Source organism: Macaca fascicularis, chromosome 6 (assembly GCF_037993035.2).
Source record: "Macaca fascicularis isolate 582-1 chromosome 6, T2T-MFA8v1.1".
Classification (NCBI taxonomy): Eukaryota; Metazoa; Chordata; class Mammalia; order Primates; family Cercopithecidae; genus Macaca; species Macaca fascicularis.
The window spans coordinates 981,089-1,007,545 of record NC_088380.1 but is presented as its reverse complement, the minus strand read 5'-3'; the positions used below and the strand labels follow the sequence as shown (position 1 = coordinate 1,007,545).

General features: G+C 58.0%; 1 protein-coding gene across 7 annotated transcripts in view; it reads left to right on the top strand.

Annotated features, from left to right (window-relative positions):
* Positions 1 to 7,926: 7,926 nt before the first annotated feature.
* TPPP (tubulin polymerization promoting protein) overlaps positions 7,927 to 26,457 on the top strand; it is a 35,836-nt gene continuing 17,305 nt past the window's right edge. For 3 of the 7 annotated variants that reach the window (XR_012413553.1, XR_012413552.1, XR_012413551.1), the window contains exons 1-3: positions 7,927 to 7,983; positions 8,530 to 8,712; positions 22,170 to 22,484. Coding sequence is in view for 4 of the 7 variants with exons in the window: in XM_073993053.1 (XP_073849154.1) it covers positions 20,964 to 21,001; positions 22,170 to 22,484 (353 nt within the window). In the remaining 3 variants the exon portion in view is untranslated. The other 4 variants (XM_065546046.2, XM_073993054.1, XM_073993055.1 and 1 more) reach the window with 4 other exon arrangements.

Genomic DNA, 26,457 nt, shown 5'->3' with positions numbered 1-26,457 from the left:
AACATCTTTTTTAATGCACTACCCTCATTCCTCATGTTTTCTTCTCTCCTTCAGGGACTTCAATTAAATATATATTAAGCCACATGAAGTTGTCCCACAGGTTACAGATAATTTAGCTTAAATTTTTTTAATCCTCTTTTCTTTTGGTTTCATTTTGGATAGTTTATATTGCTATGGTTTCACGATGAATAATCTTTTCTTCTTTAACATCTAATCTGCCATTAATCCCATGCAGTGCAGTTCTTATTTTATACATTGTAGCTTTCACCTCTAGAACAGTGATCCAGAGTGTTGTTATATCTTCCATGCCTCAAATTAGCTTTTACAGTATGTGGAATAGAGTTTTGATATTGTTTTAATGCCCTTGAGTCTGTTCTGGATCAGTTTTAATAGACTAATTTGTCTTCTTGTGGCTCCTATTTTCCTACTTGTTTGTATGTATAATATTTCTGATTGGATGTCAAAAATTGATGCCTTCTCTGGTGTTGGATATTTCTGGAGTCCTATCAGTATTCCTGAGGATTTCACGAAACTGACAAAAGACACAAATCCACAGGTATATGATGAGTTAATTATGACAAGCTGCATAAATAAAAAGAAGGAATCCACACCTAGGTAAATCTTATTCGGGGATGCAGATAAGATAAAATCTCATTCTGAGATGCAGTTATTTAAGAACAGAGTTTTAAAGTGTTTATAGATGTAAGGGGTAGAAGTGCAGATTTCTTCCATGCATATATTGCATAGTGGTGACATCTGGGCTTTTAGTTTACCCATCGCCTGAATAGTGAACATTGTACTGAATAAGTAATTTTTCAACTCTCACCCCCTTCCACCCTCCCACCTTTTGGAGTGTCCAGTGTCTTATTATTCCACTCTATATGTCCATGTGTACACATTGTTTAGCTCCCACTTATATGTGAGAACATGTGGTATTTGACTTTTTGTTTCTGAGTTATTTCACTCAGGATAATGGCCTCTATCCATGTTGTTCAAAAGATATTATTTCATTCTTTGTTATGGATGGATAGTATTACCTTGTGTATATATGCTACATTTTCTTTAACCGGTCCTCCACTGATGGATGCTTAGGTTGATCCATTATCTTTTCTGTTGTGAATAGTGTTGTGATAAACATACAAGTGCAGGTGGTTTTTCATATAATTAAGTCTCTCCCTTTGGGTATATACCGAGTGGTGGAGTTGCTGAACCAGATAGTGGTTCTATTTTTAGTTCTTTGAGAAATCTCCATACTGTTTTCCAGAAAGATTATACTGATTTACATTCCCAGTAGCATTCCCCTTTCTCCACATCTTCACTAAAATCTCTTGTTTTTAGACTTTAATAATAGCCATTCTGATTGGTCTAAGATGGTATCGCACTGTGATTTTAATTTGCCTTTCTCTGATAATTAGTGATGAGCATTTTTTCATATTTTTTGACCACTTTTGTGTCTTCTTTGGAAAAATGTCTGTTCATATCCTTTGCCTACTTTTTAATGGGGTTATTTGGTTTGACTTCCTTGTAGATTCTGGATATTAGCCCTTTGTCAGATGCATAGTTTGCAACTATTTTCCCATGTCTATTTACCCTGTTGATAGTTTATTTCACTGTGCAGAAGGTTTTTAGTTTAAGTTCCATTTGTCTATTTTTGTTTTTGTTGCAATTGCTTTGAGGACTTGGTCATAAATTATTTGCCTAGGCCAATGTCCAGAAGAATTTTTCCTAAGTTTTCTTCTAGGATTTTTATAGATTTTGGTCTTACGTTTAGGTCTTCAATCCATCTTGAGTTAACATTCGTATATGGTGAGAGGTATTGGTCCAGTTTCATTCTTCTGCATATGCCAATCCAGTTTTCACAGCACCGTTTATTGAAAAGGGTGTCATTTCCTCAATGTATCTTTTTATGGACTTTGTGTCTTCATTTCTGAGTCCTCTATTCTGTTTCATTAATCTATATGTTTATTTTTGTACTACTGCCATGCTGTTTTGGTTACCATACCCTTGTAATATAATTTGAAGTCAGGTGATGTGATGCCTCCAGCTTTGTTCTTTTAGCTTTGGATTGCTTTGGCTAGTTGGGCTGTTTTTGGGTTCTATGTAAATTTTAGGATTTTTTTTCTAATTTGATAGAGACTGTGTTGGGTCTGTTGATTCCTTTGAACAGTATGATAATTTTTAACAATGTTGATTCTTTCAATCCATAAACCTGGGATGCTTTTCCATTTGTTTGTGTCATGTATGATTTCTTTAATCAATGTGTTGTAGTTCTCCTTATAAAGATCTTTCACTTCTTTGGTTAAATATATATCTAGGTAATTTTTTGTAGCTATAATAAATGAGATTACCTTCCTGATTTGGTTCTTGGCCAGATTGTTATTGGTGTATAAAAATGCTATTGATTTCTGTACATTAATTTTGTATCCTTAAATGTTACTGAATTTATTTATCAAATCTAAGAGTTTTTTGGTGGAGTCTTAATACGGTTTGGCAGTATCCCCACCCAACTCTCATCTTGAATTCTAGCTGCCATAATTCCCATGTGTTGTGGGAGGGATCTGGTAGGAGATAATTGAATCATGGGGGCAGCTTTCACCATACTGTTCTCATGGTAGTGAATAAGTCTCACGAGATCTGACGGTATTATAAGGGGAAGCCCCTTTCACTTGGCCTTCATTCTGTCTCTTGCCTGCTGCCAGGTAAGATGTGCCTTTTACCTTCCACCATGATTGTGAGGCCTCCCCAGCCATGTGGAACTGTGTCTATTAAATCTCTTTTTGTTTATAAATTACTGAGTCTCAGGCATGTCTTTACCAGCAGTGTGAAAATGGACTAATACAAGTCTTTAGAGTTTTCTATACAGAATATCATTTCACCAACAGAAAGGGAGAGTTTGGGCTCCTTCTTCTCCAATTTGCATTCCTTTTATTTCTTTCTCTTGCCTGATTGCTCTGGCCAGGACTTTCAGTACTATGTTGCATAAGAGTGCTGAAAGTGGGCATCCAGGTCTTGTACCAGTTCTTAGAGGGAATACTTTCAACTTTTCCCCGTTAAGTATGATGTCAGCTGTGGATTTGTCATGTAAGGCTTTTACTATGTTGATGCATGTTCCTTCTATTTCTAGTTTTTGAGAATTTTTACCATGAAGGGAGACTGAATTTGATCAAATGCTTTTTCTGCATCTATTTAGATGATCATATGGTTTTTATCCTTAATTCTGTTCATGTGCCATGTCTCATTTCTTGATTTGCATCCCTGGGATAAATCCCACCTGATCAAGGTACATTATCGTTTTGATGTGCTGTCGGGTTCTATTTTGTGGTATTCTGTTGAGGATTTTTACGTCTATATTCACAGGGATATTGATCTGGAGTTTTCTTTTTTTGTTCTGTCTTTGTCTGGTTTTGGTCCCAGGGTGATACTGGCCTCATAGAAAAGAGAGATATCCTCCCTCTTCAATTTCTTGGAATAGTTTCAGAAGGATTGGTATTAGTTCTTCATATGTTTGGTAGAATCTGGCTGTGAATCCATCTAGTCCTGGGCTGAGTGCAGGGCATCCACACGAGTGAAGCCACTTCCGGCAGCGGAGAAAACAACTGCAGGGACAGAAGCGGACCAGGCTCCGTGTGGTCTGCTTGGAGCCATCTCGGCTTCACAGAGCTCACTGCCCACTGCCTCTGACAGCCACACCCAGGGCCTCCGCCCCTGCCCCGGCCAGCTGGGGTGTGTCCTCTCCACTGCAGACACAAGCGCCCCCCTTCTCTGCGGCCCTCAGCTCTGCGACGCCATCCTCTCTCTGGTCCTCCGTGTCTCTGCCAGGCATGGGCTCCCGTCCACATCTTTTCTGCCCAGCACACTGTCCTGTTGCCGTGTCCCCGCATCCTTCTTCCCTAGCATCGGCTGTGGAACTGAGGTAGCAATGGCTGGCATATTAAGAATGTGCTCCAAGCAGCTCTGCCTAGGGCTGAACACCCCCCATGTGGCTTCCCCTCCTCATCAGCATCTGACCAGTGGCAACAGTGAGGCCACAAGGCTCAAATGCCCTTCTCTGGGTCACAGGTGTGTGATAGTGGAGCCAGGGTCGCTCCCTGGCAGCAAGACCCAGAACCTGCACTTTCATTCCATGTTCCACAGCAATTCCAACCCCAAAATTGAACTTGACTTCTTTAAACAATATAACCAGATGCAATCATAGCCCAAACACACAAGGCACGTGCACACACACAGGTGCAAACACACACACATGCACACACACAAAGACACACGGGCACAGGCACACACAGGCACACAGGCACGTGCACACACACACAAACACACAGACACGGGCATGTGAACACATCCACACACAGGCACACAAGCAGGTGGACATACAGGTGCAAACACATGCACACATACAGAGACACAAGCACACGCACACACTCGTGCAAACACACAGAGACACACAAATACACAGCTGAACATAACGCAGCTGAACACACACCGACATACACCAGCATGCATATTCACACCTACAGGTGCACATTCACACACAGGAATACACAAACACACGCATGCATGTGCACACACACTCACGTGCACACCCACATCCCCGCATTTTACCTAAGCTGCCAAGGACCCGTGGGAGTGACTTCAACACCCCCATGAGCCTTTCCAGGACCCACACCCAGGCAGGCACGTCGTTCCTTCAGTGACAGGTGTCACACTGACCACCCCCTCAGGCCCCATGCACCCAGGCTGTAGCTTGTCCCCAGCCCAGGACCCACAAAGGAGCTGCTTAGGGTTCTCAAGGGGCCGTGACTGCTCACCTGTTATGGGCCACACCCCCACGGGGCCCAAAGAAGCTGCTCAGCCCATAGGCCATCAAAGGACATTCAGCTGCCAGGGGTGGGTGGACGCCTGACAGGTCCAGCTGCAGGCCTGGTGGGAGCGGCTCCACCTCAGCTGCTGGGACCTGGCATCGCCACATTTGGCATCAGAGGCCTTTTCAGGTATGCTGCTCTCTGTCCCCAGGAGTCCATTCCACCCCCTACTCCCTGTGCTTCCATCTTCAGCATGGGGCCTCCCAACGGACCTGGGCTCCTGTCCTGGTCTCCCACTGCAGACCTGGATGGCCCAGCGTCTTCCACCATCGCTTCCGCCCAGGGCTTCCAGTGCTACCCACCACGCTGTGTCTGTGCTGCCCAACCTCCACTGTCAGCCTGAACCTCTGCCCACAAAACCCAACGCCAAACCCAGGCAGGGTGGGCGAGGGTGCTGGGCAGCAGGGGCTTGTCCCTGAGAGCCGGCCTCCTCCTATGTGACAGCTGCCTGGCCTGGTGCTCCCAACTGCGGACACAGAACCTGTGCAGAAAGCCGTGGAAACAGCCGCAGGCAGGCGCCTGGGTGAACGCTGCTGGTCACTGGCGCGGCGCCACAGGTGGAGCTGGGAAAAGCTTTGGTGTTGCGGTGGTAGTGCCCCCCACCCAAAAAATTCCACATCGACCCAGAACCTCGAGTAAGACCTTTAAAATAGGGTCTTTGTAGATGTAATTCCATTAAAGATTTTGAGATTATCCCAGCTTATCCTGGTGGCCCTTAAATCCAGTGACAGGTGTCCTGATAAGCAAAGGAGGAGACAGACACAAACTCTGGGAAGGAGGCCCCGTGAGGACAGGGGCAGAGGTGGAGCCATGGGGCCACCGCCCAGGACTACCTGGAGCCACAGAAGCTGGAAGAGGTGGGAACCTCCTGAGCGCACAGGCCTTGATGTCGGACTTCTGGCCTCCTAAGCCTTAGGAGGGAACCCCTGTTGTTCAACCCATTTGTAGTGATTTTCTCAGGAGCCCAGGAAACGTCTTAAAACCGGACACTGTGCGTGGATCACATCATTGGCTGTGCGTCAGTTTTCAGTAATTGCAGGGTAAATGGAGGCCATCCAGGTCTGGCGGTGTAGCCAGAGCTGGGGTCAGGAAGGGCCACTGGACAGGCAGCCATGGCCAGGTGAAGAGCCTGGAGTCCCGAATCGGGATCCACCTCTCCCGACTGGGCAAGATCCTGTGCCCCCGTTTCTGGTGATTTTGTAAGTGCTGACTGAACCGACTGCCGCTGGGAAATAACATCCGTGACCCCAAACCAAAATTTCACCCGCAGACAAGGAAGTAGACTCCGTGAACACCCGACTCCCGACGGTAGAACCAGGTGCCCACCCCAGCCCCGGTCACTGTGTGTCCTGCGCAGGGGCCAGGGCAGCCCAAGGCTCAGTTCTGTCCTCCTGCTGAGACCTCGCTCAGCCCCCTGGACGCCGCCCCGCGCCCCCTGCCTCTCCTCTCCTCACAAAGACTCCAGGACCATGTCTGTCTCTGAAGCCTGACGTTACCTCCCACTGCAATTTTATTGTAAAATCACTGCGTTTATGTCAAGAGAGTTTGTACAGGTTTCGAAAAATGCACTGAAGAGTCACCTTGTGCCTAATAGGACAGTAAGAACACACCAAGGAGACACCATTTCATTATTTCATTGATGCTGTTAGTAGGAACTGCCTGAGGGGGAGGCGCCCCGGGCTCCGCGGGACAAGAAGGCAGTCAAGCCCGCACCGAGCAGGAGGGAAGCAGGAGCCGCAGCCTGGCCGCCGCACAGCTTTGGGGGTCTCCCAACTTCCCTGCTCTGAGTGCGGAATTTCTCAGAAGAATTACACAGAAGCCCATCTCTGGTCAGTTCTGAGTGGAAGGAGAAACCACAGGAGAGGAGAGGAAGTGTGGGGCCCGAGACCACCGTGGGGTGGGTGGGGGCCAAGCCGCCAGGCTCTGAGGCCTCAGCACCCCCTGCCCAGCACCCCAACTTCCCCTGCTGCCTTTGTGGGCTTTGCTGGACATCTGGTGCAGGGACAGAGTCGGGGCTGGGGTAGGAGCTCAGCTGCACCAGACACAGTGGAGCTGGAAGTCACCAGAGGCACCCCTTCCTCCTGGGGGGCTGTGCCTCGGCCTCCTCAAGGCAGGGGCCCCTGTGCCCCTCAAGTCCCAGCACCCGGCACCACAGAACCGCCCTGTCAGCTCGGCCCAGAACCTTGTGCGGAGCCAACTCCTGCGGAGGGCCGGTCAGCCCCGGGCAGAATGAGCCCCCTCCGCAAAGCCTGTCTAGTGGCGCGGGGCCACAGGTGCCCAGAGAAAGGCGAGATTAGAAGAGCTGCCGGGATGGTGGCGCTGCACACGGGCGCCCTGCAGGGAGAACAGAGGCTGAGGCTGAGGGCGGGGGTGCGCGCTCTGCTCTCCGCTTCTGCGGGAGGGGCGGCCCAGTCCCAGGCAGCTGCGCTCCGCGCCCGGCATGGACCTGGCTCCCTGCTCAGGCCGACCCCCGGCCGCGGTGCCCCCACCTGGGCGCCCAGTCCCCGGCCTGCGCCCAGCCTTGGGGTCCGAGCACCTTCACAGCCCGGCCCTGCCGCTTCCCTGCACCGTCTGCAGCTCTTTAAAGAACTGGACGCGGTCGGGGGTCGCCCAGCACTGTCCTCGCGCCCCTCGCCGCCAACCCACCCCACCCCAGGAGGCCGCGTCCGCGCTCATCCATCCCCCGCCGCACCGTCCACGGGCGTCCTGCGGGGCGCAGAGATCGGGGTCCGGTCGTCCCCGGGGGGGCCCGGAACCAGGTGAGGGGCCCCGCCGCACCCTGCCCAGCGGTTCCCACGGCCCGAGGGTCGACCGCGCCCTGCGCTGAGCGGATACCCGGTGGCCAGCGGGGCCTGCGCGGAGCCGGCCTTGTATGGCAGAGGCCACAGTGCGCCCCGCGCGTTCCCCGAGCCGGGTGGGGCGTCGGGGGCGGGGCTGCCAATGAGCGCGCGGGGCGGGGCTTGGGGCGGGCACGGGACGTTGGGGGCCGGGGGCGGGCCCGGTGCGGGGCGGGGCTGGGCGGGACCGGCTGGCGCGGGGCCGCGGCGGGAGCGCTCCGCTGAGCACCAGGTCGCGCGCGGCCGAGTCGCGGAGGCGCCGCCGCTGCAATCGCTGCGTCTCCAAGGTAAGCGGGCGCGGGGCTCGGTCCTGCGGGCGCGGCGCGGGGACACCCAGGGGCGCAGACTGGGCCCGTCAGCCCCAGCAGCCACCTGAGCCGCAGCCCCTGCCCCCCGCGCTCACCCGAGCCCCCTTCCCGGGCCGTCCCGCGCGTCCCGGCGCCCCCGGATTGGGATGCCCGGAGTTCGGCGCAGCGCGCTCGGTGCCCGGAGGCGGCAGGGAGGTTTCGCAAAGGCCACGGGCGGGGGTCACCGTCCGCCGCGCCAGGGACAGGTCTGTCACCGTCTCCGGGCCCTGCGCCTGGCGCTTTGGCCTTTCTTCGCTGCCGGGGACACCCCTGCAGCCTTTCCCTCCAGGCCCTCCCCAGCCCGGGACTCGAACCGTTTCCCTATTCCCAGGCCTAGGGGGCCGCCGCCAATGTGAGGCGTGGGAAATTAGGGCGTGGAGGGCTGGAATGAAGCCACAGCCCACAGCGGGTTTTGAGAGATCCCGGGCCATAGAAACGGCCCAGAATGAGCCGTCTCGGGGTCCTGACACCACCGGGTCCCGGCAGGTGGGGGTGTCAGACCGTCCCCCGCAGCGCCTCGGGCTTCCCCGGGCCTTGGCTACCGCCCGCGGGCCTGTGGCGATGGAGAGGCGCTGCCGGGACACCTTCCCGCACCCCTGGGAGCAGCGCCCGAGGATCTGAGGAGCCCTTTATTCTGCGGTTTCGGTTACGTAAACGGAGCCGAGGGAGGTGAGAAGCGCGTCCCTCCCCGGCCGTGGCGGGGCTGGTGTTTTGATGGGGGTTTGGGGGCTGCTGTTTTGATGGGGCTTGGGGGGCTGCTGTTTTGATGCGGGTTTGGGGGGCTGCTGTTTTGATGGGGTTGGGGGCTGCTGTTTTGATGCGGTGGGGGCTGCTGTTTTGATGGGGTTTGGGGGCTGCTGTTTTGATGGGGGTTGGGGGGCTGCTGTTTGGATGGGCTGTGGGGGCTGCTGTTTTGATGGGGGGTTTGGGGGCTGCTGTTTTGATGGGGGTTGGGGGGTGCTGTTTTGATGGGGGTTTAGGGGCTGCTGTTTTGATGGGGGTTTGGGAGCTGGTGTTTTGATGGGGGTTGGGGGGGCTGCTGTTTTGATGGGGGTTTAGGGGCTGCTGTTTTGATGGGGGTTTGGGGGCTGGTGTTTTGATGGGGGTTGGAGGACTGCTGTTTTGATGGGGGTTGGGGGGCTGCTGTTTTGATGGGGTTTGGGTGTTTTGATGGGGGTTGGGGGGCTGGTGTTTTGATGGGGGTTGGGGGCTGCTGTTTGGATGGGGTTGGGGGGCTGCTGTTTTGATGGGGGTTGCGGGGTTGCTGTTTGGATGGGGTTTGGGGGCTGCTGTTTGGATGGGGGTTTGCGTTCCCTCTCAGTGTCACCGCTGATCCACCTGGCATGTTTATTGGCTCTTCTGCGTGCAGGGCCCCTGGGAGACCCATAGAGGACTCGGCCCCTCAGCCCACCCCGGCCACCCCTGCCCGCCCGACTTCTCTGGGGGAGAGGTCTCCCCCCGCGCCCAGCCAGCCCCTGCCCCTGGCAGGTGACCCAGCTCCCTGTGGCCTGGGACTAGGAGATGGGGCTGGACGGAGGCCTGGAAGGGGCAGGAAGTGGAGGGGAGTGAGGCAGCTGCAGCCTGATGCCGGCGCCTTGAACTGGGCTCTCGCGCCTGTCAGCAGCTGGGTGCCAGCGCCTCCCCACCACGTGATCCTCGGAGGGCCTGTGGGGGAGGGGCGGGCTCCAGGAGCGGCTGCAGAAGGCGAGCTCCAGGAGGGTGTGTGCGTTTTCCCGGGAGGGGTCTGCAGCTTTCATGGTTTCTAATGGGATCCCTGATTCCGAAAGGCGCTGGCATGAACTCGCTCTGCATCTTCACAAAGCATGAAGTCACGGAGACTGGACTGCGTGTGCGTGGAGGAAGCTCCCTGGTCACTGGCTGCATTTTCATTTTACAGCTGGGGTTGGTCCATCTTCCCGAATTCCCTGAAGTTTCAATACATGTTTTAACGATTATACAAGGTTATAAATGCTCATTGTGGAAATGTGCATAGAAATGCTCATAGAAATGGTCTAAAAGGGGCTTCCTTTTGACCCCTCTACCCTAATTTGCAAGCCTCACACTGGCAGTGGCTGCCCTAGGCCTGGGAATCGGTCAACAGGGTTCGTGCACCGGGCTGGGCAGGGTCTGGAGGGAGGGGCTGCAGGGGGCCTCCGTGGGCACAAAGGCCAAAGCACCACACGCAGGGCTCAGCAGAACTTCCTAAAGAAAATTAGGATCACCCATCGTAGATGGAGACTGGGAAGCTCTCTGGAGAGCAGGCAGTCTGTTCCCTCCCAGGCCTGTGGGAGCCACTCCCTGCAGAGGACGCTGAGAATTAAAAGCTTCCTTGGGAGACGCTGTGCCAGCAGAGAGCCGAGTCTATTTATAGCTGGTGGTGAGACAGGAGGACTGTGTGAGAGGGATGCCATCTGGGGCTCTCGGGGGCCCCAGGCCAGTGCTGGTCAGCGCCCTGCAGTACCTGGCCCAGCCTGGTGCCCTCAGGCAGAAGTGCCTTCGGGAAAACACTCTGGGTGAGGAGAGTCAGTCATTGCCTCCGCCTGGGCTAGGGGAGCCAGAAAGCTGCGCCCAGGAGGATTGCGGCCGGGTGTCAAGTCCATCTGAGCCCACAAACCCTCAGCCAGGAGCCAGGATCAGGCAGCAGAATCTACACACGCCTAGTTCCTACTGCTGGAGCAAAAGGTGTTTCCTGGGAAGGAAGGGGTGGAGCTGCGTGGGTCAGGCCCAGCCACATCTGGGGCTCAGACCTGGTCCCCGGCATCTACAAGCCAAACCCCAAGATGCCCTGCATGGATCCTCCTCCTAGGGAGACCACTTTCTTCTTGGTGTGTGTGTGTTAGGGGGTGCCACAGGGCCATAACCCACCGCATGCCCCTGATATGATCTTCCACCCAGGGCAGCCCCTACCCAGGGCAGCCTCCACCCAGATGATCCCCCACCCAGGGCAGCCCCCACCCAGATGATCCCCCACCTGAGGCAGCCCCCACCCAGATGATCCCCCACCTGAGGCAGCCCCCACCCAGATGATCTCTCACACAGGGATTCCCTCCTAGGGCACTGGCAACAGGGTTTCCCCCTAAGGTGACATCCCCCTCCCAGGACATCCCCCTCCCAGAGCTGCCCCCTCCCAGAGCCACCCCCTCCCAGAGCCACCCCCTCGGCCATTCCTTCCCCAAGACTCCACCACCCAGGACAACGTCCACAAGGATTCCCCACCCAGAGAATCCTCCTCACATGGCCTCTCCACCCAGGGAATCTACCCCCACTCAGGGCATCCCCGCCACATGGCATCTCCACCAAGGGCACCCCCCTACCCAGGGCATCCCTCCACCCAGGGCATCCTCCCCACATGGCATCTCCACCCAGGGAATCCCCCCCACCCAGGGCATCCCCCCACCCAGGGAATACCCCCCACCCAGGGCTTCCTCTGCACATGCCATCCCCACCCAGGGTATCCCCTTCCCTGGGAAATCCCCCTCCCCAGCACATTCCCCCCCCCAGGGGATTTCCCTCTCCCCAGGGCATCCCTCCCAGGGTTCCTCCCCCAAGGCTTACCCCTCCCTAGGACTTCCCCCCTCCAGGGCTTCCCCATCCTGGGCATTTCACCTCCAGGCCGTCTCCCTGCCAGGGCCTCCAGGGCACATCAACTCAGCAGCACCTCCTCAGTGGGGCAGCCCCTCCCCAGCGCTGCAGGGCTCTGCCTGGGAATGGCTTTGATTGGCCCTGCTGGATCCAGGGGAGGGGCGGGTTCTGTGGTCTGCAGCCCCCTGGAATCACGCCTGGGGAAGGGCAGCACCCCGCAGGAAAGTGGCACGCGGTTCTCAGAAAAAGAATTAAGAAAAACATCAGCTGTCCCTAAATCTTATTTCCTGATATGCAAATTAAGACTGTTCTGGGCCGGGCGCGGTGGCTCAAGCCTGTAATCCCAGCACTTTGGGAGGCCGAGGCGGGCGGATCACGAGGTCAGGAGATCGAGACCATCCTGGCTGACACGGTGAAACCCCGTCTCTACTAAAAAATACAAAAAACTAGCCGGGCGAGGTGGCGGGCGCCTGTAGTCCCAGCTACTGGGGAGGCTGAGGCAGGAGAATTGCGTGAACCCGAGAGGCGGAGCCTGCAGTGAGCTGAGATCCGGCCACTGCACTCCAGCCTGGGCGGCAGAGCGAGACTCCGTCTCAAAAAAAAAAAAAAAAAAAAAAAAAAGACTGTTCTGGGTTCCATGTTGCTCCTTTAACTTCAGCACTACTTAATTGTGAATTGTGATTTAATGTCTGAACGTCCAAATGTGTGACTTTCTTTGGGGAAGAAATATAAAAAATCTTTCAAAAGAGTGGAAGCAGGCAAAGCTTTCTGTCTTTTCATCATACCAGCTGCCTTCTGCAGCCTCATCCGTTCAGAAAGCTGGGCTTCTCCCTTCCATCGTGGAAGGGTGAGCGCCTCCTCTGAGGACCCCAGTTGTGCTGACGTCGTTGAAAAGTGAGGTTCTGGAAGGGAAGGGAGGTTCTTAACCTTTCTTTAAGCCCAGCGGTTAAGGCCACCTGGAGCCCTTTCCCCGTTCAGCGTGGCTCAGGGAAGGGATTGGTGCGTGCGTTCCTCCAGGCCGCCTCTGTGTCCCACGTCTGACTTCTTGGCATGATCAAAGGTGCCCACCCATGTGGGCTCCACGTGATCCCCCAGTGCGCATGGCGTCACAGACCACATTTCCCAGATTCCATAACCTGTAACCCCAACCTGCTCATTTGTTCATAAACGTCCAATGTGACCTCTGCCCAGGGAATTCCACCAACAGCCGCACCTGCCAGGCGACTTCACACACCCGCTGCCTCCCTCTGGCCATCAGTCATCAGTCAGTGGGGACAGGAGCAGCGAGCACCCGTATGGGGTCTGGACGTGGCTTCCAACCCAGGCCCTGGCCCAAGTGCCCTCACGTATGACACAGGCGAGCTCCCAGCACCCTCTGCCTTGTGCACAGCCACCTGCATCTCCCACCCATGGTGTCTCACAGGTGACCTGGCCACCGTTGCTGCTTCTTGGGCATCCGACCTCTCCTGTGCACACAGCCCCCGCTTCTCCTAAGGCTGCCCAAGTGCCGGTTTCCTCTGCTCCTCGGCGGGGTGGCACCTCTGCCTTCTCAGTGCCAGAGGAGCCTGGGCCATGGGCGGAGCCACTGGGGTGAAGCTCATCTCAGCCTCACCTCCCACCAGGCTTGTTCCTGCCACCTTCGCCAGTGCCCACGTGTCCCCAGGCCGCCTGCTGTGAGGGCCCCAGCTGGCACCTGGCACAGTCCACCTGCAGTTCTAGTGCCAGTCGTTGTGGGCTGCCTCTCTTCGTGTTCCGGGAGCGGGATGGGGTCTTACTCACTGTCTGTTTTCTCATCGAATCACCAATTCCTGAGCACTGTGCTCTGGCTTTGCCTGTGTTTTTAACGTTTAACCAGAAGCCACGCAGTGGGCACTCTGCCGTGCCCGCTCACCGTGGTCAACAGTGTGCGCGAGTGTCCGTCCACACTGCATCGAGGAGCCCCAGGCGCTCGCGCTCATGCTGCCCACACTCCCGCGGGGACGCCCGCTGTCCCTCAGACCACCATGCTGGCAGCAGGCGCCTGTCCACGCGGTTTCCCTTTCTTGGCAACTAGGGATGAAGCTGTCGTGGGTATTCCTGGGATGTTCTTTGGGGCACGTGGGCAGGAGTCTCTTGGGTCAATCTGGAAGTGGAGCCGTTGGATCCGGGATCATGTGTGTCTTTACATTCATCAGATGATGCCAAGCAGTTCCCAGAGGGGTCGAAGCCATTCACCCACACAGTTTCCTGTTGGCCCGTGTCCTTGCTGGCACTTGCCACTGTCAGCCTTTGCAATGTCTTAGCCTTTTCTAAGGCTGTGTGGAAGGCTTATGATTTGCATTTTCCTGGTCATACTAACGAAGCTGAGTGCTTCCCGCCGAGCACTGGGCACTTGGATACCCCATCCCCGAGGGGCCTTTTCAAGCCAGCTGCGCTTTGTGTATTGAATTCTTATTGATCTGTACAGGTTCTTTATATATTCTGGAGACAAGCCAACATTTGTGGTGTGTAGCAAACATCTCCTACTCTAGGGTTTGCCTTTTCACTCTCTTGATGACATTTTTTCAATGAACAGAAGTCCTTTCTTTTAATCTGGTGCCTTCTAAGAATCTTTTCCTGCGGGCCAAGGCTTTCTGTGTCCGTGTAACAATTTTCCCCCACGCCAAGGACATCAGAAATTCTTTTGCATGACCTTCCTGAGGCTTCTCGATCTGATCTGGAGGACAACCTTTAGCATGCAGACACAGCTGAACCTTCCCTTAAATCAACAAATTCCCATCAACTGACTTTTCCTCACGCCAGCCACATATGCACCCTTCATTTTCTCCACCTAAAAATGGGCAACTGGAGGCTGGATGGGTCTCAGAAGGCAGGTGCTGTTGGCAGCCCTGGCCTAACACCCATCCTGGCTTAAGCAGACCCCCAGGGGCCTCTGGAGCCCCCTGTGGCCTCTCAGTGCTACCTGAGGGCCTCCGCAGACTCTGTTCCCCATTAGGGATGCTGAGCCTTCTGGTCCCACCCACTGTGTCACTGTGTCCAGAGGCCGCTGACAATTGACACAGTCCGGGGTTAACACAACAGGAACGCATTCCCCCATGGTCCTGGAGACCAGAAGCCCAGTGTCCAGGCATCTCAGGGGTCAGCTTCCTCTGGAGGCTTGGGGGGACCCTCCCTGCCTCTTCCAGCTCCTGGTGGCTCCAGTTGTCCTGCGCGTGTGCCTGCGTCACTCCAGTCCCAGCCTCACGGCGACTGTCTTAGTCCGTGGGTGTTGCTGTAACAAAACCAGGCGTGGTAATTTATGAAATGATATGTTCACTTCTCACAATTCTGGAGGCTGAAGAGTCCAAGATCAAGGCACCGGCAGGCTTGGAGTCTGACAAGGGCCCTTCCCTGCTTCCAAGACAGGGCCTGGTTGCCATGTCCTCATGCTCTAGCCCTTTGATAAGGCACTCAGTCATTCCTCGGAACCTGGCCCCCATAGCTCAGTCTCATCCCCCAAAGACTCTAACTCTTAATGCCACCACAATGGGGATTAGGTTCCAGTGTGGATTTTGGAGGGGACGAATTCAGCCTGTAGCACCTTCTCCTCTTTTCTGTGTGTCTTCTCTTCTGCCTTTTCTAGGTAGAGACACTCACCATTGGATTTAGGGCTCAGCCGTGGATAATCCGGGATGATCTCATTTCCAGATCCTTTCTCCAAACAAGGTTGCATTCACAGGTTCTGGGGATTAGATGGGGCCACCGCTGGCCCAGAGCTGGCCTGGTCTCAGCTGCCTGCAGGTGCCCTGGACCTGGAGCCCTGAGGGCAACCCAAGGGCAGTGACTGGGCTGGGGTGGGGAATGGTCCTCGTGCATCTGGCGCTCAGTGAAGCTGCGCTGGATGAGGGACCAGCCCCTGGTTCTGCCGTGTCCTGTAACCTGCTCTGCCCCTTGTGAGAGCCCCGGCTGTTTTCTCCTGTAACCCACTGTGCCTCCCGTGAGAGCCCCAGCTGTGTTCTCTAACCTGCTGTGCCCCCCGTGAGAGCCCTGGCTGCCCCCATGGGATATGCCTTTAATGGAGGCCTGTCTCACCGCATCTGCAGCTGCCGAGTCTCGGACGTGGTTGATGGGATGAGCCAGCCAGGATCTATTTTATTCCGTTTTGGGATGCTCTGTTGGCGGAATGTCCTGTGTGGTGCTTTAGAGAAACGGTGTTGGCGTGGGTGGTGGGCACTGGCTGGGGATGTGGTTTAACTCTCACTTGGGCCTCGGACAGCCGTCTCAGACCAGGATGAGTCTCCGCTGCAGTGTCCTTTGCAGAGTCCGGGAGCCCCATTGCACCTCCGTCCCATGGTGGCCATTTGGTGGCAAAGTTGGTGCCCACGGCCCCGGCGTCTGTGGCCTGGATACTCGGCCCTAGTGCTCTGGAATGTTCCATCCTCCCTCCTGTGTCTCCCTGTCATCCTTAATCCTTAGTCTCCCACTCAGAAGGGGTTTGCTCTGTAGCCTGGGAGGGTTTTCTCTGTGACTTCCCTGCCTTCTCATCCCTACACCTGTGTGCAGATGGGCTCCGGTGGCCGTCCCCAAAGTGGCCGTGCTGAGGGCTGCGGGGACCACATCCTGCAGATGGGGGCCAAGATGTGGTTCCCAGAGGCAGAGGGCACCAGGGGCTGGGTGCTGGGTGCACCCTGTTGACCCGAGAAGCTCCCGTGCACCCATCTCTCTTCTTCTGAGGGCGGAGAGTGAGTGGAGGTGGCCGGGGCCGCGCAGCCCCTGCTCCCCTGCCCCCCTTACCGGAAGGTTCCTTGTGCAGGGTCCCTCCCACCCCATGGGACTTAGGATAGTGTGAAGCCTGCCCTGTCCTGCCCGGGTCTGAGGCCACGCGGTTGTGGTGAGTGGCAGGGGTCCCGATGGCCCCGTGCAGGATGGCCGGAGGACGCCACGTGAGACGACCAGGGTCCAAGTGTGGTGGGCTGTGGGCGCTGCCACAGGACTCGGCCCTGCCCTCCTCCTCCCACTTCCTTGGGGACTGCACTCAGCCTGGGCTTGGCTCTGGCCCTCAGGGTCCCTGAAGAGCAGGAGCCCGACCTCAGGTCCTCTCTGGGGCAGAGCCTCAGCCCAGGCCTGGAGACCCCATCCTAGCGACCTCTCTGGACCAGTGACCTCTCAGGATCAACCAGTGACCTCTCAGGACAGTGACCTCTCAGGACAGTGACCTCTCTGTGCTGGGGACCTCTCAAGACTGATGACCTCTCTGGACCAGTGACCTCTCAAGACTGATGACCTCTCAGGACCAGTGACCTCTCAGGACAGTGACCTCTCAGGACAGTGACCTCTGAGGACTGGCAACCTCTCTGGACTGGGGACCTCTCACAATGGGGACCTCTCAGGACCGTGGCCTTTCAGGACTGTGACCTCTCTGGACGGGCACCCTGGGGCAGACCTGGCCGTGTGCGCCTGCCTGGCCTCTGGGTGGGGTGTGCTCTCGAGTGTGCCCTGGGGACGCTGGGCTTGAGTGGCTGAGCATCCTGCATCTTCCGCTGCAGGGGGAAGTGCACAGACTCAGAAACTGCCAGCTTTGTTTTGGGTCAGCGGGTGCAGCTGGAGAAGCTGCTGGTGGCTTCTCCAAGGCAGGTGGAGCTTCAGAGGTCACCCCCGGCCTGGTCCAGCCCAGCACAACCCAAGGGGCCTGCAGGACACCTGCGACCAGGACAGAGGTTCCCAGGGAGGCCAGAGCCTGAGCAGGGCCGAGGGCTGACTCTGGGGTCTCAGGCCCCAGGGAGGGGTGATGAGCTGAGAGGGGTGGTGGCTCCCACTGGCTCTGTGGCTCCTGCCTCAACCTCTGACCCGGCACTCCTGTTGATGTGAGCATGGCCTGTCCACCAGCCTCCTCTGCCAGCAAGGCTCAGCCACCCCACAGCCATCCACGTGGAGAGCGGTCGTGTGGGCTCTGTCGGCGCCACCCCCCCGTGGGCGTGGGCAGTGAACAAGGGAGCACCGAGGCTGCTGCTACCTTTAAAACAGCAGCTGGCCCTAGTGACACACCCCAGGCCCTAGTGACACACCCCAGACCCTAGTAACAGGCTCCAGGCCCAAGGGACAGACCCCTGGCGCTAGTGACAGACCCTAGGTCCTAGCCACAGGCTGCAGACCCAAGGGATAGGCCCTGGCTCTGGTGACTGACAGACCCCAGGTCCTAGTGAGAGACCCCTGTTCCTAGTGACAGAGCCGTGGTCGGTCCTAGTGACTGCCCCTGGCCCTGCTTACTGATGCCACGTGGGCACCCGGGTTTCCAGCCCCTGGACAGCTCTGTGATCAGAGGCCGGCTGCTGTTTCTCCAGCCTTGTCACTTCTGTTCCGTCAGCTTTTCTGTAAGTTTGGCTTCGGGCAGTCCAGCATCCAGTCTTAAGGTATTTCCCAGGAGATTCATTCTGACAAATTGGGCCCAGTTGATTTTCCGTGGGGCCTCTTGGGAACAGGGACAGCCCATGGGGTTGGGGGCAAGGTGGCCTGGGGTGCCTGGGCGGCCAAGTCCTTGGAGCTGGCGACGCACCTGGGGCAGGCGTTTCCCGGCCAGCGGGGATGCTTTGTTCCCCAGGACAGTCGCCCTCTGGGGTCTGCCTCTGCCTGCCCGTTCTGAGGTCTGTGGTACCACCTCTACCCTTGTCTTCTGCCCTCTCCAAGCCTGTTTTGAAAATGCCAGTTGTACAACAACGTGCGGCCCACCCGTGGGTGAGCCCATAGGCGCCATCCTCCTGACTCCCTGGGGAGGCCCTGGGGGTGGGGGCGTGAGTGGGGTGGGCTCAGCCTCCAAGCAGGTCCTGGCCGGGCCCCACTTGGGCTCCCGTGGGGTCTAGCCAGGGAAGGGGTATGTGCTGTGAGCAGGAACCTGGGTCAGGGCAGGGCTGGGCATGTCCCTCCTACCAGGGAGGCACCGGCCAGCAGGAGAGGGTGCAGGTGCACACCTGGATGCAAGCCACAGGCCTGGGAGTGCAGGGCACAGCTGGGATGGTGGGCACAGGCCTGGGAGTACAGGGTGACCCCCTTGGGGCTCAGGGCACATGTGGGATGGTGGGCACAGGCCTGGGAGTGCAGAGCAACCCCCTGGGGGCTCAGGGCACACATCTGGAGATGGTGGGTGCATGCCTGGGAGCTTGTCCTTTGATCCCTGGGTGAGCAGTTTGTCTTCCTGGAGTCTCTTCTGCTACACTACCTTCTTTTCCCTCACGGTGACAGAGCACAGCCTCCGGGGGAAACGGTGTGAGGGTCTGCACCCAGGGCTCAGGTGCGCTGCGTCCAGAAACTGTGAGAAAGTGGAGGACGCCTGGCCTCCGCCCGTCCAAGGAGAAGCAGCTGGCACAGCTGCATACTACACTTGGTGGTGAGCGCCAAGGGAGAGGTGCCCGCCCAGGCTCATTGTCCCTCTGACACCTCCACGTTCTCTTAAATTAAATGTATTCTATTACCGTCATTGTGGAAACAGCACATGGGTCTCGTGAAGCGATCCAGACAGTGCGACTCCCGTCTCCTCTGCTGCCGCTCGGGGTTGGCCGCGGCGTCCTTTTCCTCCAGACCCAGCAGCAGCCTGGCTGTCTTCCACAGCAGCACGTCTCGCCTGATTCATTCTGTCTATTTTAATTTAAAAACCTTTTAAAAAATAGTTTGCTAAGCTAATGCCTGTTTGAGGTAAAACAAAACTACAAGAACCTAGAACAGCGAAGCTCAGATGGTCTCTGAGGCGAGTCCCCGTGTGAGATCCCTGAGCGTGCACCCCACGCAGAGCTGGCTCTGGAAGCATTTGTGGCAGCCGGCGCCTGAGGTCGGCACCGCTCCACGCCTTGGTGCAGAAAGGCTAGGGCTGAGTTGGGACGGATTCCGCTTTTCCCTCCAAAACTGCCTGGGCCTGGTCCTCGGCCCTCCCGTCACGGCCGTGGGTTCCTGCATCTACTCCTTCTTCTCAGCTGTTGACGGCTGTCGCCCTCGTCTTCCTGGGAAGCCCAGTACCAAGCACCTCTGCAGGGGGTGTGGCCACGTCTCTGAGCTCACACCCACTGCAGGTGGCCTCCCTCCCCTCAGCCTGAGTGGGGACAGTGGACGAGGGTATCCAAGTCCCGGCCGGAAGCATTTTTCCTCAGAACGTTTGAAGCCAGTGTCCGTCTTCAGTAGATCTGGCGATGGCCTGACCCCTGTTCCTTTCTGCCCTCTGCCCCGCGGACCCCACAGTGCTCTCGTTCGTGCCATCTCATGCTGTTGCTGTGCTGAGGGGGGCTGAGCCCAGTGAAGGTGGTGCCTGCCCAGCAGGGGTGCAGGGGTACCTGGGCACAGGGGCCCTGCGCTGGACCGTCCTCACGCACCGTGACTCCCGCCTGCCCGCATCTCTGCTCACGCGCGTCCGCTTCCGCCGGGTCTGAAATTGCCTGCTGGCCTCCCTCTGACCTGCCTCAGTTTCTCCTCTTCACTCCTCGCTGCCTGATGTTTCATTACTTGTTTATTTGTTTATCACCTGCCCCAACTGAAGGCCTCACGAGGGCAGGACGCTTTATGTCCCGCTCAGCCTTCCAAGGCCAACCTCCAAGCTTATTAAAAACTCCTGCAAAGCAGGCGCTGATGGGTGGGACGTCCTGCGTGAGCCCTGAAGGCGGCTCCGAGGGGCTTCCCTCATCCCTTTGCTCCCAGGCGGGTCCCACGGGGTGCAGGTTCTCAGATGACTCACGGAGGTGTGTGAATAAGGGTCTTTGTTCAGGCGCGTCCCCACACGAGATAAGACCACAGAACGCGGCCCTGAGTTTGAAGCATCCCAGAAGGTTCTTTTCCTCTGACCCGCACGCCCACCACTGTTCTGGGTGCTCACAAAACCCACCATTGCTTCTGGGAATTTCCCAACCGCTCCTCCTGCCCAGCGTCCCCTGCTGCAGAGGCCCAGTGGAAACACAGGCCAGGCCTGTGAGCAGCTCCTGTTTCAGACAAAGAAATGGTGTCAGCGATAAAACGGGAGACTGTTCCTGGCTGGACACCTGACCCAGCCCTTCTACCCCCAGGATCCTGCCCCCACGCGGTCCCGCCCCCGCCGGGATCCTGACCCCACGCGGCCCCGCCCCCGCCGGGATCCTGCCCCCACGCGGCGCCGGCCCCGCCGGGATCCTGCCCCACTTGGTCCTACCCGACTGGGTCCTGCCCCTGCGTCCTCTGCTGTGTTGGCATCTGCATTTTCGGTGCCTTCCAGGAAAGGGGTGAATGGGAGGGGCCTGAGGCCCTTAAGGTCCTCAGTGTAGGCAGCACCCCTGGATTTTTTTCCAGCTGTTTTGGGAGAATCTGTGGGATCTCAAGGTCAGCAGGGGCCACACTCAGGACCCCCAGGATGACAGAGCCACACTTTGGCCATGACTGGTGCTGAGAACTCCAGATCTGAGAGGGCTCGGTGAGTCCCAGGGTTGAGACATGCACCTGTGTCCTCGGCACCGACCCTCCCACCGGCTCTTGTGTCTGTGGGCCGAGGAGACGTTCAGCTCTCAGTGCAGCGCTGAGGGCCGACCTGGCGTCCGGGCCCCTTGGGGAAGCGACTGTTGTGTGGAGGCCAGCACCTCACTCTGAGTCTTTCAGGGCCTGACTTGGGTCTCACCATGCATGGTGGGGAGGCGGCCTCGGCAGCCCCACCCTGTGGCGTAGCCCTGCGTCCCCAAACCCTCCCTGAGCGGCACCCCTCAGTCTTCTCAACCCCACGGCCCAGCCGCCTGCTCTGGGGGTGGGCGCCTTGCAAAGTCCAGAGGGCGTCCCTGCGCCCCGATGCCCGTGACCCCACCACTGCCTCAACCCTGCACACTCGCAGTCCCCTCCCCTGGCTGGGGCACCGTGGGCTCGGCAGGCCCAGGGCACCTGGGCAGAGCATCCTCAGGTGCCCCCAGGGCCACCACACACACCCCCCCCCCCCAACCCAAAGCTCCATCTATGGTCAGAGGCTCTGCACTGGGGTGGGAGCCGCTGTCGCAGGACCGCTGTGGACCCTCCCGGAGGAAGGCGTCCCCTCACAGACCCTGGGGAGGGTGTGGTCCTCAGGTGTCCCCCAGAGCTGCAGAGCGGGCGTCCACAGGAGGGGCAGTGGAAAAGTGTGGCGGTGGGGAGGACCCGGGATGGGCTGTGATGCTGCCAGTCACACCCTGAGCCTGCTTGGCCTGGAGCCCCTGGCACCCAGCTCAGCTCCCATCGTAAAGCTGCTGGCTTTATCTGACTTAGGGGGTCCTTGGCCCAATGACGGCAAGTGGGCAAGGCCTTGCTTGGCTCCACTCTGCCTGGCAGCTGGACACGCGTGCCTCCAGGGCAGCTGGCTCTGAGGGTCTGAGGGGCCTCACGCCCAGCCCCGGGAAGGCCTGCCCATCTCAGCCCTCGCCACGTCGCCCTGGGAGGGCCTGGCCGTCTCAGCCCTCGCCACGTCGCCCCGGGAGGGCCTGCCCGTCTCAGCCCTCGCCACGTCGCCCCTGCCCGTCTCAGCCACGTCCTGGTGCTCGTTGGTATGGTGGGTCTCCTGGGCTGCACCCAGGTCAGCTGGGACATGGCCCGGGTGACACCTTTCTCCTCTCCTTCCTCCACAGCAACATGGCTGACAAGGCGAAGCCCGCCAAAGCTGCCAACAGGACGCCCCCCAAGTCCCCGGGGGACCCCTCGAAGGACCGGGCGGCCAAGAGGCTGTCGCTGGAGTCGGAGGGTGCCGGTGAGGGTGCAGCCGCGGCCCCCGAGCTCAGTGCCCTGGAGGAGGCCTTCCGGCGCTTTGCGGTGCACGGGGACACCAGGGCCACTGGGAGGGAGATGCATGGCAAGAACTGGTCGAAGCTGTGCAAGGACTGCCAGGTGATCGACGGTAGGAACGTGACGGTCACCGACGTGGACATCGTCTTCAGCAAGATCAAGTGAGTGCGCCAGGCTCACGGGCTGAGGGACCTGGCTCATGGGGGTCTGTGACCCTGAGCCCCTGGGTGGGTTCTGTGGGGAGTGGGCCATGGGGAGTCGAGGGGGTTGTGCTTCAAGACCCCGCCCTTCTCAGAAGCAGCCCAGACGTGGGAGTCTGAATGTGCCATCTGGGCCTCCAGAAGCAGGGGTCCGGGCATTCCAGGACCTCTCGGTTCCAAGTCCTGAGCGGCAGCCCTGGCTCCTCCTGGCCCCATGGTTGTGCGGGGTCTTGGCATAGGAGGTGGCCTATGAGGGGGTGTCTGGCCTCAGAGCAGACTCAGGGTGAATGTTGCTCTCCAGAGTCAGGGAGCTGTGGCTGGGATCACTGGGCCTCCCCAGGAGTGGGGACAGTTCCTGCCTGAAGCCTGGAGAGGCAGTTGGCTGCTGGCAGGCAGAGTTCCTGACCCTCCATGGGTTGACTCAGGGGCTGAGTCTCAGAGGTTGGATGCTTGTGTCCCCATGCATGGAGCTGGCCATTCAGGTCCCAGCCCCTCCCAAAGCCTTTGTGCTGCTCCACTTCTGCCCCGGGATTCCCACAGGTGCCGAAACAGCAAAGGGCACCAAGGATGCGGCTCTGGCCATCACTGCAAAACAGCATCATGCCGTTTGCTTTGTCTGTGTTGTGTGTGCATGTGTGCGCGTTTCTGCGTCGTGTGTGCATGTGTGGGTGTGCGTTTCTGTGTCGTGTGTGCACGTGTTTCTGCGTCCTGTGTGCACGTGTGCACGTGTTTCTGTGTCATGTGTGCACATGTGTAAGTGTTCCTGTCGTATGTTCACGTGTGCGTGCATTTCTGCGTCATGTGTGCTCATGCGTTTCTGCATCGTGTGTGCACGTCTGCGTGTTTCTGTGTTGCGTGTGCACGTGTGCCCGTGCGTTACTGCGTCGTGTGTGCATGTGTGCACGTGTTTCTGTGTCGTATGTGCACATGTGCAAGTGTTTCTATGTCATATATGCACGTGTGCGTGCGTTTCTGCGTCATGTGTGCACGTGCGTTTCTGCGTCCTGTGTGCACATGTGTGTGTGTTTCTGCATCGTGTGTGCAGGTGTGCATGTGTTTCTTTGTCGTGTGTGCACGTGTGCCCGTGCGTTACTGTGTCGTGTGTGAACGTGTGCGTGCGTTTCTGCATCGTGTGTGCACGTGTGTGCATGTTTCTGCATCGTGTGTGCACATATGCACGTGCATTTCTGTGTCATGTGTGCACACACCTGTTGCTGTGTCACACGTTGCCTGTTTTCTCCTGGATGATTGCCGGGAAGCACACTGAGGCACCCTCACCCACCCCGGCACATTTCACCTCATGTCCCGACACCCCACCATGATCGCGCCTGAGAAAAGCAGTGGTTCTCCCTCAGCCCCGTGTCTAGCCCTGTCCTGTCCATCTGTGTAGAAATGGCTTTATTTTGGCGGTTTGCACCCGCGTCCACTTGCGGCCAGATTCCTACGTTGCCACAACCTCATTACTTTTTCATCTCAGAGCTCCTGCTGCCTTCCCCCTCGGCGGCCTTGGCTTTGCAAGGGGCTGGGCCATGGGTCAGATGCCCCCATGCTGAAGGCTTTGGGGCCCACCTCTGCGGTGTCAGCACCCGTCTACCAGCTCTGGATGGGCACCGTGGCCTTTGCAGCTGTGCTGTCTCTGCTGTGGTCTGTGGCGATGTCACATGTGTCTCCCGGGTCATGCATGTCCCCTGGGTCTTGGGTGTCTCCTGGGTCGTGCATGTTCCCGGACTGTGCGTGTCCTGGTGAGCTTCCTGTTGTGTATGGCACATCTGAGTGCATCTGAGGGCATTTTGAGTTTAGAAAGTTATGCCAGAAAAGCCATGAAACTGCTCAAAAGGATGCCTGAACCCGGATCTTCTCTCCAGCTGACTGCCTTGCAGGCTCCCCCAGCTCTAGGGGATGGCAGGGGCAACCAGGGCCAGCAAGTCCTGTTCGTCGTCCTGACAGCTCGCAGCCTCAGTCCTAGAGAAACTGGAGGGGAGGGTCCATCTGGGGACCCGGGTGCAAGCTGGTCTCACCCTTGACCCTGTCCAGACCCAGTGGCCCCTGCCAACCTCCTTTGTGACTTCCCAGCCTCAGCGTCCTCATGGGCTTAGCCATCGGCCGGTGTGAGAGGAGGCTGTGGCTGGCCCTTCTGGGCAGGTAGTCACGTAGCCTTGCGCTTCCCAGCCTTGGACAGGGCCATCATTTGCCAACACCTTGGTGGTTGGAGCCCATACTAACCCAGGATCACTCATCCCTGGGGCCTCTGGAGACCAGGAAGGCACAAAGAGCCTGCCAGGGCAAGGGGACCAGAAGGGCCCCGACAAGGGCTGGGGCTTGGCCTGCGAGGGTCCGTCTGACAGCCTGCAACCCCCCCACACTGCACCCCTGGCCACACTACACCTGCCTGTGCTGCACCCCTGGCCACACTGCACCCCTGGCCACACTACACCTGCCTGTGCTGCACCCCTGGCCATACTGCACCCCTGGCCACACTGCACCCCACACACTGCACCCCCGGCCACAGATCCTTCGTGGACTGACTCTCGGGGCCGCACCTCCAATGGTACTGTGGCTGAGGCGACTGGCACCTGACTCAGAGGTCCAGACCCCACTTGTGGGCTCTTTGGCGAGAGGCAGCTCCCACAGGCTTGCTGGGGCTCCCATATCACCCGCAGGGCTTGTCGTGCCAGCTGCTGCCTGGAAGACAGACCAGCCGCCATCCCTGCTGGAAACCTGCAGCCTCCTGCAGCAGCGGGCTATGCAGTGTAGGCTTGTGTAGACACACCCCGCCAGCTGCTGACAGGTCCTGGTGACCAGGGCCGCTCTGGTGGGTCAACAGCCATGGGCAGGCGGCACTGACCTGCGCTGTGCTCAGGAGGCCGGGGGCCAGAGCCTCTGGCACAGACAGTGCCCTTGTCCTGAGCCCAGAACTCACTTTGCCAAGGGACGTGTCCCAGGCACACAGACCAGGAGAGGGAAACTGGGTTGGCTATATTTAGCCCATACAGCGGCAGGTGGGGTTCGCAGAGCGGCCATGGTGTCTGGAGCCTGTGTGGACATTGGCAGGGCTGGCTCCTCCCCTTGGCCGCCAGGGCCCATGTGTCCCCCAGTGCTCCTCCTCCCCCTCAGGTGTCCTTGTTTGGAGGGGACCCAGCCCCTTCGTGGATCCCAGCCCCGTGCTCCTGGGCCCTGGCAGCTGCTCCTCAGCAGGCCTGGGCATGTGGGCGCGTCTGGGACGAGTCCCTGGGTGCCCTCTGTGCCGCCCAATGTGTGCTCTGGGATACACAGGAGCAGACCCAGGGCAAAGCAGTGTGGAGACGGTGCTTGTGGGTGAAGCTCCTAGAAGGGCTGGGCGGGAGGTGGGAAGAGCCTGTCCAGGGGCCATCAGCCCTGCAGGGCCAGCCCCATGCGCACAGCCTTGGCGCACAGCGTTGGCACTGCCCGGACACACCAAGTACGGTGCCAGGTATGATTCCTTCTGCAGAAAGTGGCCTTCAAACTATGGCGCATGTGTGCGTGCACATGGCCACACGTGCACACACACGCCTGCACACACCTGCACACACATGCAGAGCTCTCCCTGTGGTGGCTGGGGCTTGGCGGCTGTGGCTCATTTGGAGAATGATGGGAGCCCTGCCTGCTCGTGGGGGTGCTGGCACCCCAGAAGGCCAGAGGAGCCCCAGCTGGTCTGGGCCTGTTCCCAGAGCCAGGGCTTGAGCTGCTCAGGCACTTGGGGGCTAAAGCTTGGCCCCCTGCTCCAGCACAGCCACCTCCCCAGTGCAGAACCTGGGACCAGCCTTGGGGTGTGCCAGCCTTGGCTGGCCATGAGGGTCAAGGTCTGGGGGAGCAGACAGCTGTGGCCCGAGCCCAGGGAGGGGCTGAGGCTGAGACCCAGTCGTGGGCAGCCTGGTCGGCTGGCTGGGCACTGTGGGTGGGCGCCGTGTGGCAG